Here is a 13,511-nt window from a genome sequence, read left to right as displayed (position 1 = left end):
AAGCCAACTAGAACACCCATGCCCCCTCCTAATGCTGATACATATATAGACCCTGCCAGATCTGAACTAATTACTGAGAGAAATGTTGAAGATGTAATCAGGAACAATGTTCAGAATTATGAAACTGCAGCAGTCAAACGGATAAGTATCTACAGTACTCCATTGAGTGCTCCATTTATAAGCTCAAAACCCGGGATTCGCAGTTACTTGCAGAGGCAATTCTCCCCTGTGGATTTTCATGCATTTATTGTCATTGAGACAAGTGATGGAATGTGGTGGGCACTTGATAAGATCAGGGAAGGAATTTTCGTCAGTTGGGGAAGAAGTCTTGATTCTGTTCTATTCCATTTCAACAGAGAACCACGTGCTACTCCTGTCCACTGGATAACTCAAGATTCGTCAACTGTCTCAGTCGGGAGAATAGTCAAACATCTGAAATATGTTTTGCCGCAAAATCTTTACGAACCTTTTAGAAGTAACTGCCAACATTTTACAAAAGAAATATTTGATAAGTTTGCAGAAAGGGAATCTTGGAAACTCACTACACCCACTGATCTGACAAGTCCACTAACATTGTTCAGCGATGGTGGAAATCCTTTTTACGCAATATTGTATAGTACCTCATTTGTCTATGAACTTTATCTTCTGCTCAATGATGGTATGGGGAATGATTCATTTTATTACTATCAGTATTTAGTGGGCATATCAATAATGGTCTTGCCAATCATAATATATTTTACTAATAAGGCTAAGGAGGAAACAAATGATCTTTTAGGATCGGCAATTTCATTTATGTTCCTCCTTGTCCTTTTAGTAGAAGGAATCTTTTACACACCTCTAGGTGCTGTCAGAAGGCGAGGAGCACAGTATGTAAAGATTTGGAGATCAGGTCCTATTATCTATACATTGTGGTCACCACTAAGTTATACAATGGTTTATGTAGTTTTGACATATGTCCTCCTTGGGTTTATATTACTTGTAACTCTAATTTGCCTGTGGAAATTACTGCCAACTCAGATAACTTCTTCCTTATCTTTTTTTGAAAATATCTGTATTTGGTTGAAGCCCTTCCTCATCAAGGCAACCATTACAGCATTCCCTGCTACTTTTTTTGTATGTACTGTGATATACTTCTATTCACAGGAATAGATACCATGGTTGAGGTTTTGAACCTGGTTAACTTTTCGGGTACCTAATCTTGTATTGGGATAACATTTAATCGGCTTAACAATTTTACCCTTCTTGTAAGGAGCTGAGAGATGAGCTTCTAGTAATATGTTTACTATAATATTTTACTCTTAACAATTACTCAGGAAGCTATTTAGTTATTTGCTGTAATTTATAAATGCTATAAGCATGTCAGAAATACGAGAATATACCAGAAACCTGAAACATATTATCAGTAATTGTAGAATTGAAAACTAAAGTGGACGCTTGGTGCCAAAAGCATCATACAAATTTGTTTTATTTCAAGTAAGAACATAGCATAGATATTAATTTTTAGTTTCATTTTTAATGGGATAATTAATTGTGCACAGACTAGTCTGTTTTTATTGTTGAATTCATGATTAATTTTTAGATATTTCCGAAGTTGTGAAGTTATTTTTAAGAGTTTTTTAAATATTTTATTTCGCTTATCATGGACACTTCCTTCACACTTAAGTTTGTATTGATTGATGGATACTACTTGAGAAACTATTACAGGAAAAAATATGACTAAATTGATTCGTTAATTTTCTTTTTTCTTTGCTTAGTTCGAAAATATTACTAGAATTGTGTTTATCGTTTGTTAATGTATCCTAATTAAATAAAAAACCTGTAGATTCGCAATTTTTGATGATAAACGTCAGGTGATTCGAGTTGTAATGTATCCAGTAATAAGATTGGTATGTAATATGTTGTATATAATAACAAGTAGCTGAGCTACTGCAATCGTAAAATCTAGGGGGGGGGGGGGGGGGGGGGGCGTCAAATCGCCGTTTGAATGTGGGACAATTTTGAAAAACTTGATCTGCGGTACTAGCAAAACTGTGCGTTTTATTCTAGAAACATACTTTTTAAAAGATATCCTTTAAAATCACCTAATTTTTCGGCAGGGGCGCCAACAGGCAATGTTATGCCACTGGTGTGATGATGTTTGTTTCATTATTATTTGATTTGATTGATATTTGGAAAGAACAGTAGCCCACAGTAGCGTATACCTTGACCTTTGCTGTCTCTAAATTTTAAAAGTTATAAAATATGGTGCCGCTTATATCATTTCTTTGTAGTCTCCTTTCAAGTTACTGTTCAGAAAACAGGAGAGCGGCTCGATATTTTTGTCACTCTTTACAATAAATTGTGCATCACGTAATCAATTCATTATTATTTTACACCTTAAAAGTTAAAAGTCCTTGCATTTGGCCAAAATGCTGTCAAAAATTGTTTCCAGGCCCATTAAGACCTAAAAAATTGTCATGCAGAAGTGGGGAACAACCTATTTGAAGCTGATGTTTGCCCTTTTTTGCAAAAATGTTAAGTGAAAGGTTACGAATGGACGTTTTTGCAGAAAAAGATTGATTCGGGGATCGGGGAGGTGGCTCTCGATTTAGTGTCTGTTCGTCACACTTTACCATGACAGAGCTTGTAGTAAACGGAAATTTAGCATCCGCCATATATAACAAAAAAACTGGTGCAATTCTTGTTAGAGATAGTGAGCAATGAATTTTATGAATTTTGCTCACAAACAATCGTTTAAAACTATTGCTTTGTAATATTTTAATAATTGTAACTTCACCTTTCAACTATCCTAGGGATGGCTGAGAATCAATAAAAGGTGTAAAACTGGTTCTATGTCCTCACGACCAGGGTACACTGTTCCTCCGCCCAGGCATTTTGAAAACAGTGGATCCCATTACTACCCACACGGTTACAACCAACCCTCAGCGTCTTCAAGTTCGAGGTAATTTACTGTCTTACTTTTTAAAATTTTTGAATTCACAGGTATCATGTTGGGTACATAATGACATTTTGGTGTGCAATGTAATGTATATCAAATTATAATAAACAGTAGACACATTGCAATGACATTTTAAACTTATATTTTAGCATAAGCATGACCTTTTAAAAATGATGATCAGCTACAGAGACCTACTCTGCTGCATAATCTATGAAATAAATGGATTATCCTTTTAACAGCAAAACTTTCAGGTACAACAGTGGACCTACGGAACCTGGTATGCCAAAACTTCTGGCACCCTCGTACTACGACTCATCACCCGAGAGATCTTCACGATCTCCACACTCTAGCTCTGCCCTTGCCAAGAAGAACAAAAAGAAAAAGAAACAAAAGAAGAGCAAATTGTCAAGAGAAGATCTTCAAGTTTATCTGAACGATGAAGAGTTCGCTGAACAGCAGAGGTCGGTAGAATGTTCCAATTTGAATCCCATCGCAGATCTAGACTTAATAGGGTTTGTACCTTGTAGCCCTTGTGGTAATTTAAAGAATATGATCGAATTAATGCACTATTTAACTGCCACGTTCATTACACTGGCCACTGATAATTCGTAATTGCGTGCTATGATAAAATCATGTCAATATTCTATCAATATTCAATAATAAATTTCTCTCAAGAACTTGAACCATTGAACCTGTCTTAATCTATTCTATCATCCCCAGAGCAAAAGAGAAGAAAAAGTCGAAGAGAAAGAAACACAAATCCCACCTTGCTCCAGAACTTCTGCCTTCAAGTACCTCAATAAGAGATCATCTACGAGAGGGGTTTAGTCCTCCAAGGAAGAAACCTAGGGATTTATTGATGGACGAAAGGGATGCCAGGGGTCACCCGAAGCCGCGAGAGTTATTGTTGGATGAAAGGGATGCTAGAAATCGTCACAAAGCACGGGAATTAATGTTGGATGAAAGAGATTCCAGGGGTCACCAAAAACCCCGTGATTTGATGATGGACGAAAGGGATGCTCATGCTAGAAGTCATCAGAAACCTCGAGATTTGATGATGGACGAAAGGGATGCTAGAAGTCATCAGAAGCCCCGAGATTTATTGATGGATGATAGAGATGCTAGGAGTCACCATTCAGGTTGGTTAAAATTAAGTATTTTTAAATACTGATCCACGGCATAATTTTCAGGTGGTATGGCTGAAATTTTCAGTGATATGCCTGGGTTTTCTTTATCACTATTACACTTTTTCATTGGTCAGGACTCTTTTTATATTAGAGAAAATTGTGATCTTTCTCAATTTTGGTACATACACCGTACTATGAAATTGTACTCCTTAACTTGAAACACCAACGAAAAACTGTTGATTTTAGGAGAAGTATATCTTATCAATCAATAATTTAAACCTGCACCATAAAACAACTGCCAGTTAAAAATCCAATACCTTTTCAGACAGCAGATCACCTTACATTTCATCAGCCAACAGAGGGTCCCCATATCCACCACGTGACCACTTTCCCCGGGATATCAGAGATCCCTTCCACCGATCACAAGACGAGCCCAGGCCAATGCCAGGACGATCACCATTCTCTGGGGACGGTCGAGAAGCGTTTCCACCGAGGGAGCCAAGAGATCACCGGAAAAAGATAGATATACCTTCCGCGTATGCTGACAGACAGCGGTCTCCAGTACGGGGTCGTAATCGGTCGGCGAGCAGATCCCCTAACACTATGAAACTCAATCATAAACGCGAAAAGGTATGGCCTTAAAATTATTAGTATTAAGGACTCACATTTAAATGGGTGAGAGGGTTTTTATTCCAAAAATGGAAAGAAATTATCTTTGACTTTAAATTCTCTTTAAATACATCCATTTTGGTGATGGAATAACTGATACTCAACTACTTCCACATTATCGTTCATTTAGATGACGTCACAAATTCATTTTTCAGATCAGAAAAAAGCTGGCTGCACTAAATCGGGAGGAAGAAAAGATAGCGGAGGAAGCACGTAAAAAAGCGGAGACTGCTGCGGAAGAGGATGCCAAACAGAAAGCGGAAGAAGAAAAGATGAAGAGAGATCTTCAAGAGAGAAGAAACATCGCCATTGCTGCTGCTGGTGAGTTTTAGGGGAATTCCAGGTTGTGTTAAGCTCAAAGCATGCCTCTCAAATAAAAGCGACTCAGCCGTATCTTCCTTTGTTCAGTTTTCTTTAATCATTTCACACACAGACTGCATCCAGATTGAATGGTATGAAAACAAAAATCATGTTTTTCTTCAGTATGGCACTGTCATCTGTCTCATATCATATTTTATAACCCTGCAGTCGCTAGCAGCGAATATCCATCATAATCTCAGTTAGCCTTCATCCCCAACGTGACGTCACACTTCCTCACGTGACGTCACACTTCATACGAATGTGTTGTGACACCCCGCTCCCTCACACAGTCCACCTCACAAACTTCATTACCCACACCAGGCTACGAATGGAAAGAGAAACAGAAACTAGAAAAACAATCTCACCTCCAAAAAGGCAAGATAACGGCTGCACTTTCATTTTGGTTAACACCCAATTGACTACCTTACGAGACATATTTATGTTCGACATAATTCCGGTGACCTAAATGATTTGTGAACGAAAATATGGGAATTTTTACCAAAAACCGCCACATTTCGTACCCCAAATTAAATCATGGTATTTGGGAATTTTTTTCATCTCCTTATTTTACAAAAATGAAACCCAATATTTGAGAAAATTAGATACAAAAATCTTCTCTGATCATCTGTTTCATCTTGTATACAATTTCTTCTGAGCCTTTGAAAGTTAGCCTTATAATCCTCCAGAGGTTATAGGAGACCGACAGTGTTTGCTATCTTCCATTAATCCCGAAATTTCACCGACTTGGCCAATAAAGTAGTGACAAAGATTGCTTATTTTTAATGGAACGTGTCCAAAATCATCTTAAAAGCAATTCATGATCGAATACTAGTGTTCATTAATTGTTTAATTGTTTGATGAATCATATTTATAACTTACTATATTGATAAGTTGATAGTAAATCGATAGTCATAAAGTCCGAAAATATGGTGTTTTTTTCGAAAAACCACCGAGTTTCGTACCATTTAAATATGTCTCGTAAGGTATGTTGTTAGGGCATTTCAGCTGCAGTTCAGGCTTAAGGTGCAGTTGTTTTGAGAGACACCTTTTCATCATAGAAAATTCCTTTTCAAAATTTATCACTTGCTTCCAAAAGATCAAATAACGGAGTAGTTCGCTGTTTATTAGTCTCATGATTGAAATACTGATATCTGGATATTATCCGGTTGGAAGAGACAAGGACAAGTGAAACAAGGAAGTTAGGAGTAAGGGCAAATTTTCGGCGTCAACGCCATCTTCAGGCTAAAATTGTTATAAATGTTAGTATATAATAAATGCTTCTATACTAGTTAAAATGCTAAATTAAAATTACACACACTGAATACAGGTTACATCAAATGGTATTGTACATTACATTAAAAATAGTGATGTACACACGTTTTACACTCTGTCCAAGTACATAATATCTACTGAACAGCAGGGTCGTGTGCTATTTGTTTAAATTTGTCTTTGAATATGTTGTAAAAGAAATCCCTTAAGCTTCTCGCACTCTTCTTTGTTATTGATACTGGGTTTAAATAAATTAATGTAGTAAGCTTCTGTCACTTTACGTTTAATGGTGCTATATAAGTTAATTTTTAAAATATCGAAGGAAATATCTGGTTCTATGTTATCGTGAAACTCTGAATAATGAGCAGCCAACGCATTATCAGGATAGGTTAAAGGCCTGTTGACTGCTCTTCGATGCTCTGAAAATCTATCGTGTGCTGTTCTACTCGTTTCCCCTATATATAGCTCTTGACATAATTTACACGTAACTTTGTATATGACACATTTTGGTTTGCAGTCGTGATTTGTTGTGATGAGTGGACATATGATACAGTTTGGTATGGTGCAGTGTGGTTTGTCGTGTGGTCGTGATGAACATAAGATCTCTGAGAGTTTCTTACCTGGTGTGAATATGAATTTGACCGGTAAGTTGTGTGAGAGGGCAAATTGAGTGACTTCTTTGGAAAATGGCTCGTTGATGAATGGTAGAGTGCATGTTACGTGGTCGGTATCTTGTATGTTTGATGATGAAGGGTTATGACGTGTTGTAGGTGAGAGAGGGTGAAGTCGTCCTGTTTTGTTTATACGTCGTGGGTCTTGGTAACCGTTGTTGACCAACAAGTTGTCTACTATCTTCATGGACTCTTCTTTATACTCTGGTGTTGATGAGCAAAGAGCAGCCGTTTTGTAGAAGTTCTTGATGGTTGCTACCCCAGATGATACATGCCCGACCAGCTTCGCATTTATTAAGTCGAAAAACGTGCCATTTCAACGACCGTTTGCTGGTGCTCCACCCACCACCAACCTCGCCATGGAACATCACCTCCGCCAACTGTGTTACATCATTAACACCAGATTAGAACACAGTAAAGTACCCTCTAACCTAACAGCAAAACAACGGGAGGGACTCAAATCCTTGATTGCAAGAAAAGAAGAACTCCACTTCTCGAGAAGCGACAAGGGGGGTGAGTTTGTGATTATGAGCAGTGGAGTACAACAGCAGATTACGCAGAAACATCTGTCAGACATGACCTCGCAAGAAGCGTACACCTACGTTGCACCTACCACCACGCGACAAAATCGGATCCAACCAATAGCAAACCCCTCAGAAGTCTCCTACAGCCGCCTCATCAACAGGGTTACTGAGAGACTAGAGACTGAGAGTAATGTGTTATGGACAGAGATAAGTAGGATGTGTAATTATGACAGCAAAACAGTAGACTTATTTAAATCACATAATACCCAACTACCGACTATTTATTTAATACAGAAAACTCATAAATTTGATTGTAATGTCTTAGTTTCAGATGTAGATATTATTTCTAATTGTAAAATACGTCCAATTGTGTCTTGTATAAATTCCCCTTCTGAGAAGCTTGCTTGGATTGTTAAATCTATTCTATCTCCTCTGCTTAATCATGTTCCATCTCACCTGAGCAATATACACACTCACCTAGAAGAGCTTCAAAACATGTCACATCAACAACTCTCAGGTCTCTCATTCTTCACAGCTGACGTCACAGCACTGTACACAAACATCAACATCAGTGGCTGCATTCAAGACCTCATTACACTCACCGAAGAACATTGGGAAGACCTCGACACCTGGGGTCTAACACTCACGCACATCCACAAGATCCTTGAATTCGTCTTCACCAACTCATACTTTACATATCACTCAAGACTCTACCTCCAGAAAATTGGTCTCTTCATGGGGTGCCAACCATCACCAATAGGAGCGATAGTACGAGTATATATGTTCGAGAGAAGATCGATTTACACTGATTTACACGTCTCATTCTACCGGAGATACGTGGATGATGCCGGGAGTCTAGCCAGCTCCAAAGAAGAAGCTCTGAGGATAGTGGAGTCCATCTCAAACGAGGACCCAGACCAGTTGCTCAAATGGGAAATTGACTATCCGGAAAGCCGTCAGGATTTCACCCCATTCCTCGACACCCAGATAAAGATCGACGAACAGGGAACACTACACCACAAATTCTACAGAAAGAAGCAGAAAAAGAATATCACACTGCACGCCAACAGCCACCACAATGAGGGAACTAAAGTAGCAACCATCAAGAACTTCTACAAAACGGCTGCTCTTTGCTCATCAACACCAGAGTATAAAGAAGAGTCCATGAAGATAGTAGACAACTTGTTGGTCAACAACGGTTACCAAGACCCACGACGTATAAACAAAACAGGACGACTTCACCCTCTCTCACCTACAACACGTCATAACCCTTCATCATCAAACATACAAGATACCGACCACGTAACATGCACTCTACCATTCATCAACGAGCCATTTTCCAAAGAAGTCACTCAATTTGCCCTCTCACACAACTTACCGGTCAAATTCATATTCACACCAGGTAAGAAACTCTCAGAGATCTTATGTTCATCACGACCACACGACAAACCACACTGCACCATACCAAACTGTATCATATGTCCACTCATCACAACAAATCACGACTGCAAACCAAAATGTGTCATATACAAAGTTACGTGTAAATTATGTCAAGAGCTATATATAGGGGAAACGAGTAGAACAGCACACGATAGATTTTCAGAGCATCGAAGAGCAGTCAACAGGCCTTTAACCTATCCTGATAATGCGTTGGCTGCTCATTATTCAGAGTTTCACGATAACATAGAACCAGATATTTCCTTCGATATTTTAGAAATTAACTTATATAGCACCATTAAACGTAAAGTGACAGAAGCTTACTACATTAATTTATTTAAACCCAGTATCAATAACAAAGAAGAGTGCGAGAAGCTTAAGGGATTTCTTTTACAACATATTCAAAGACAAATTTAAACAAATAGCACACGACCCTGCTGTTCAGTAGATATTATGTACTTGGACAGAGTGTAAAACGTGTGTACATCACTATTTTTAATGTAATGTACAATACCATTTGATGTAACCTGTATTCAGTGTGTGTAATTTTAATTTAGCATTTTAACTAGTATAGAAGCATTTATTATATACTAACATTTATAACAATTTTAGCCTGAAGATGGCGTTGACGCCGAAAATTTGCCCTTACTCCTAACTTCCTTGTTTCACTTGTCCTTGTCTCTTCCAACCGGATAATATCCAGATATCAGTATTCCAAAAGATCCTTCAGATTTAATCGCTGAAACAACTATTTTTTACAGCTATTTTTCAAAGCACGTTTTACTGCACGTTTTACGCAGCTTGCATGCAATTTTAAATTTGTATTCTGTTTCTCAGCCTTAATTTACTTTCAATCACTTTCATTATATCTGATGATACCGATCATCAATATTTCAATGTTGTTCACGTTACATTTACGTTCACACTCCAATTCAGATAGTCTGTAAGATGTAAAATATATTCCCCCCACAATTTCATAACACACATGTGTTGTTCTTAACACAGACCTCCCCCTCAGAAGTTGTCCCCACCAACGGTTCCCTCCACCCCCACAACCCACACAACCACCATTCAGAGGATCTACCCGTTCCTCCTCCTCCCGCCAGAAAGGAGGACCCTCCAGCTACTATTACCCCTAAAAAGGAGGTAAACACTCCAGTGAAGAAGGAGGTCCCTCCGAACAAGAACCAGCCTTCCGCTCTCCCAGATCTGATACCTGGGTTCGGGGATAGGGTTAAAGAGACGGACAGTAGTCCTAACATTGATGCCATTTTGAGGTGAGGAGAGAGTATTTAGATCTTATCTTATAGTGGGGTGGTGAACCATATTTATCTGACACGTGACTGCGATTAACCAATCAGCGTTAAGAATTAACAACTCTGAAGTCTGAATCACGTATCAAAAGAAATATGGTTCACAATCACCTTCTCAACATTATCCAGATATTTCCAAGCTTTAAATAAAATATAAATAGTTAAATGGCAGTTGTGCCTAATGAATTTCGGTGTAAAACTGAAGAGCTATGGGTGACAAATAAGGTTTGAATGTTTGACAACCGATGGTGTAACGAAAACTAATAAAGAACATGATGTCATTCAGTTTAACAATTAATTTAGCGTCGTTTCTAGAATCATTTTCGTGTGAACAATTGCTGCGCAATTGTTTTTAGATTTTCCGTTTTTTAACACATTTTCTATTCAGGTCGAACAGGGAAAACTCGCCGGAGAACCCTAACTACAAAATTGATGAAGACGAGGGAATAAAACAGTTCAAAATCCTTGATAAAATTGGTGAAGGTACTTACGGCCAGGTAATTCATTTGCTCGTTTTCTTCCTTGTTCATTAAGAGTAATCATTTAATCAGTAAAAATTAACAAAAGGACTCTGTAGTCGGCAAATTTATTTACAATCACTATTTAAAATTTACGTGACAATGAATATAATAGATTTATTAGAAAAAAAGGTTGCAGTAAATATTATGATTACATTATATCTACGACCGTCGACCACGATTAAAACAGTAACCCAGTATCTGGAAGAATGCGGACAGTTTTAATCCCTAGAAAATGACAACATTCTATAGTTGCTTGATAGGCCGGCCACTCAGTACACCACTAAAATGAATTAAAACTTTGGCACTGCGCCCCCTTTATATATATATATCTTACATTATACTAAATGGTATAAATCAGGGACATGTCTATTGTTCTGTGAGGTCATGTAAATTACCAGCTGTAATGTATTCCTTCTTGTTATCTGAGGTTATATAAAGTTATTTAAAGTTCTATTGAGCTGCTCACAATTCATTTTGTAAGTTTTATCTTACACTAAACTGTGGTTCTATTTTCGGTGAATTTACTTTTCAGCAAAATCGTGGCCGCAATGAAATTCTCTTTGTGTGAGAGCGGTCATTTAATTTCCTGTTTTCTTGGCCCTTTCGGAATCTTAATCGACCATGTTCCAGCGCACGTTCAGAAAACTTATCTCAATTTATCCAGCTATATCAGTATATCACTACCTGTCATCTATCATTGATCTAGTGTTTATGTTTAATGTATAGATTGTAACATTTTACTATGAATACTAATGTCAGTGTAAATCTGTCAGTGAATCTGAGTTGAATTACTTTGGTCGAGAAATTACGGGAAATTAACCAACCAAATACATACCTCCAAAATCATTTATAGCAAATTCAAAGTTAACTAACAAACGGCATTGTCAAATTACTATTTTATAACCGAGGAATACCTGCAGGTTTACAAAGCCCGACACAATAGCAGCGGCGACATCGTAGCTCTAAAGAAAGTAAGATGTGACACCGGTAAAGAGGACAGCAAGAACAAAGAAGGGTTCCCCATCACAGCTGTTCGGGAGATAAAGATCTTGAAGCAGCTTCAGCACAAGAATATCATTAGTTTAAAAGCCATTGTTACAGATCGGTTGTCAGCCGATGACTACCGGCGGTCTGACGCGTCCATTTATTTAGTTTTCGAATATATGGACCATGATTTAATGGGTTTGATTGAATCAGATCTTGTTAAGTTTGGACCACGCGAGATAAAACTCTGTATGCGGCAACTGTTTGAGGGTCTCGCGTATTGTCACTCTAAAAACTTTCTTCACCGCGACATCAAGTGTGCCAACGTGCTACTAAACAATAAAGGAGAAGTAAAACTAGCTGATCTAGGATTAGCACGGTACTGGAGAAAGGATGATCCCCACAGACTCTACACAAACAAGGTTATTACACGTTGGTATAGGCCCCCAGAGTTGTTACTGGGTGAAGAACATTACGGGCCCGCGGTTGATATCTGGTCAAGTGGGTGTATTTTAGGGGAAATGTTTACAAAGCGACCGCTGTTTAGAGCGCGCAGTGAACAGGATCAACTAGAGGTCATCTGTAGGATTTGTGGAAGCCCCAATCCTGACAACTGGCCCAACGTTGTGAACTTGAGTTTGTACAGCTCTCTTATTGAGTATAATAAGAAAAAATACCCACGAATTGTGAGGAAAGAATTTTGTTATTTCCCCGAGCATGCATTGGATTTAGTCGACAAAACCTTGACTATGGATCCAGATCAGAGGCTTACAGCTGAAGAATGCTTGAAACACAAATTTTTGTCAGATGTTGATTTATCAAAGGAGCCCCCGATGCAACTACCATCGCAAGACTGCCATGAAATGTGGTGTAAGATGCATAAACGCAAGGAGAAAAATCGGAAGCAACAAGAACTGGGTTCGAGATTATCACAAAACCAAGTTCCACCACCCGGTAAAGCGGTACCATGAGATCAGCTTATGAGTTAATTATGTAATTGTATAATTAATTAAATAATTACGCAACGAGGGGTCTATGATATAATGATATTTTCTAATGTGTTGTCAGATGTTTTTGTACAGAAATAATGTAAGTGATGCGAGACCGCCGAAGAAATAGAACCAGACTGCAGAGCGAGACCTAAACGAGAAAGAAAAAAGACTTGGTAAAGTTGTGCTTCCTGGATTTTCCTCAGATTGTCGTGCTGAAATGGGCCACCGCGAAGTCTTCTGTGATAGATAATAGTTGTTTGATGATATATATGATAGTAATCTAAGTTATTTATTTTTCAATTTTATAGATTTTAGAATTCGAAATCGGGGTATTAGGTTTTGATGGTATGCCCTATGGATAAACCACTGTCAGAAATTCCCTCCTTGATCGGCGCAATTGTTGTTTAACCAAAATAAGATTTGTGATCTTAAAACATTTTTACCCTGCGCATCAAGCTAATTGACGAGTTTTCTGTGAATTTTATTCAAAAGGCGATCTATATATACGATATAATATATAAGTAATAGTTTTTAATTGTTGATTTTATGAAAACCTTCAAACATTTGATAGATAAATGATTTTTAGTAACTGGCCGGCATTTAAGTAATTTATTGCAAAAATTGTATAGTTTGATAAAGGAGCACCAACACAGGTTAGTATCGCTGTTTCAGATACTATAGCTTTTGAAAACTTCACACTTCATAA

The 13,511-nt window shown here is 37.9% G+C and overlaps 2 protein-coding genes across 5 annotated transcripts in view; both read left to right on the top strand.

The window, feature by feature from the left end:
* Positions 1 to 13,511, top strand: part of LOC134814219 (protein ILRUN-like) — a 97,438-nt gene that overhangs the window by 14,824 nt on the left and 69,103 nt on the right. The window lies entirely within an intron of this gene.
* On the top strand, positions 2,772 to 13,381 carry LOC134814534 (cyclin-dependent kinase 12-like). 4 transcript variants are annotated; one of them, XM_063822695.1, is made up of 9 exons: positions 2,772 to 2,941; positions 3,190 to 3,399; positions 3,659 to 4,077; positions 4,391 to 4,695; positions 4,890 to 5,055; positions 5,416 to 5,469; positions 10,014 to 10,272; positions 10,697 to 10,805; positions 11,750 to 13,381. In XM_063822695.1, the coding sequence occupies exons 1-9, from the start codon at positions 2,832 to 2,834 to the stop codon at positions 12,782 to 12,784; spliced, it is 2,667 nt and encodes an 888-aa protein (XP_063678765.1). In that variant the 5' UTR covers positions 2,772 to 2,831; the 3' UTR covers positions 12,785 to 13,381. The 4 variants fall into 4 exon arrangements, with proteins under 4 accessions (XP_063678765.1, XP_063678764.1, XP_063678767.1 ...); XM_063822694.1 differs by having other exon boundaries at positions 3,190 to 3,450; XM_063822697.1 differs by lacking the exon at positions 5,416 to 5,469.

The sequence above is a fragment of the Bolinopsis microptera genome, chromosome 4 (assembly GCF_026151205.1).
Source record: "Bolinopsis microptera isolate Bmic1 chromosome 4, MBARI_Bmic_1.0, whole genome shotgun sequence".
Taxonomy (NCBI): domain Eukaryota; kingdom Metazoa; phylum Ctenophora; class Tentaculata; order Lobata; family Bolinopsidae; genus Bolinopsis; species Bolinopsis microptera.
This window is presented reverse-complemented; position numbering and strand designations above follow the sequence as displayed.

Bases quoted from the DNA above. Each gene is read 5' to 3' on its own strand.
- LOC134814534 (XM_063822694.1), top strand. From the start codon at position 2,832: ATGTCCTCACGACCAGGGTACACTGTTCCTCCGCCCAGGCATTTTGAA. The intron at 2,942-3,189 runs GTAATTTACTGT...CAAAACTTTCAG, and splicing joins TCAGCGTCTTCAAGTTCGAG to GTACAACAGTGGACCTACGG. The intron at 10,806-11,749 runs GTAATTCATTTG...GAATACCTGCAG, and splicing joins GTGAAGGTACTTACGGCCAG to GTTTACAAAGCCCGACACAA.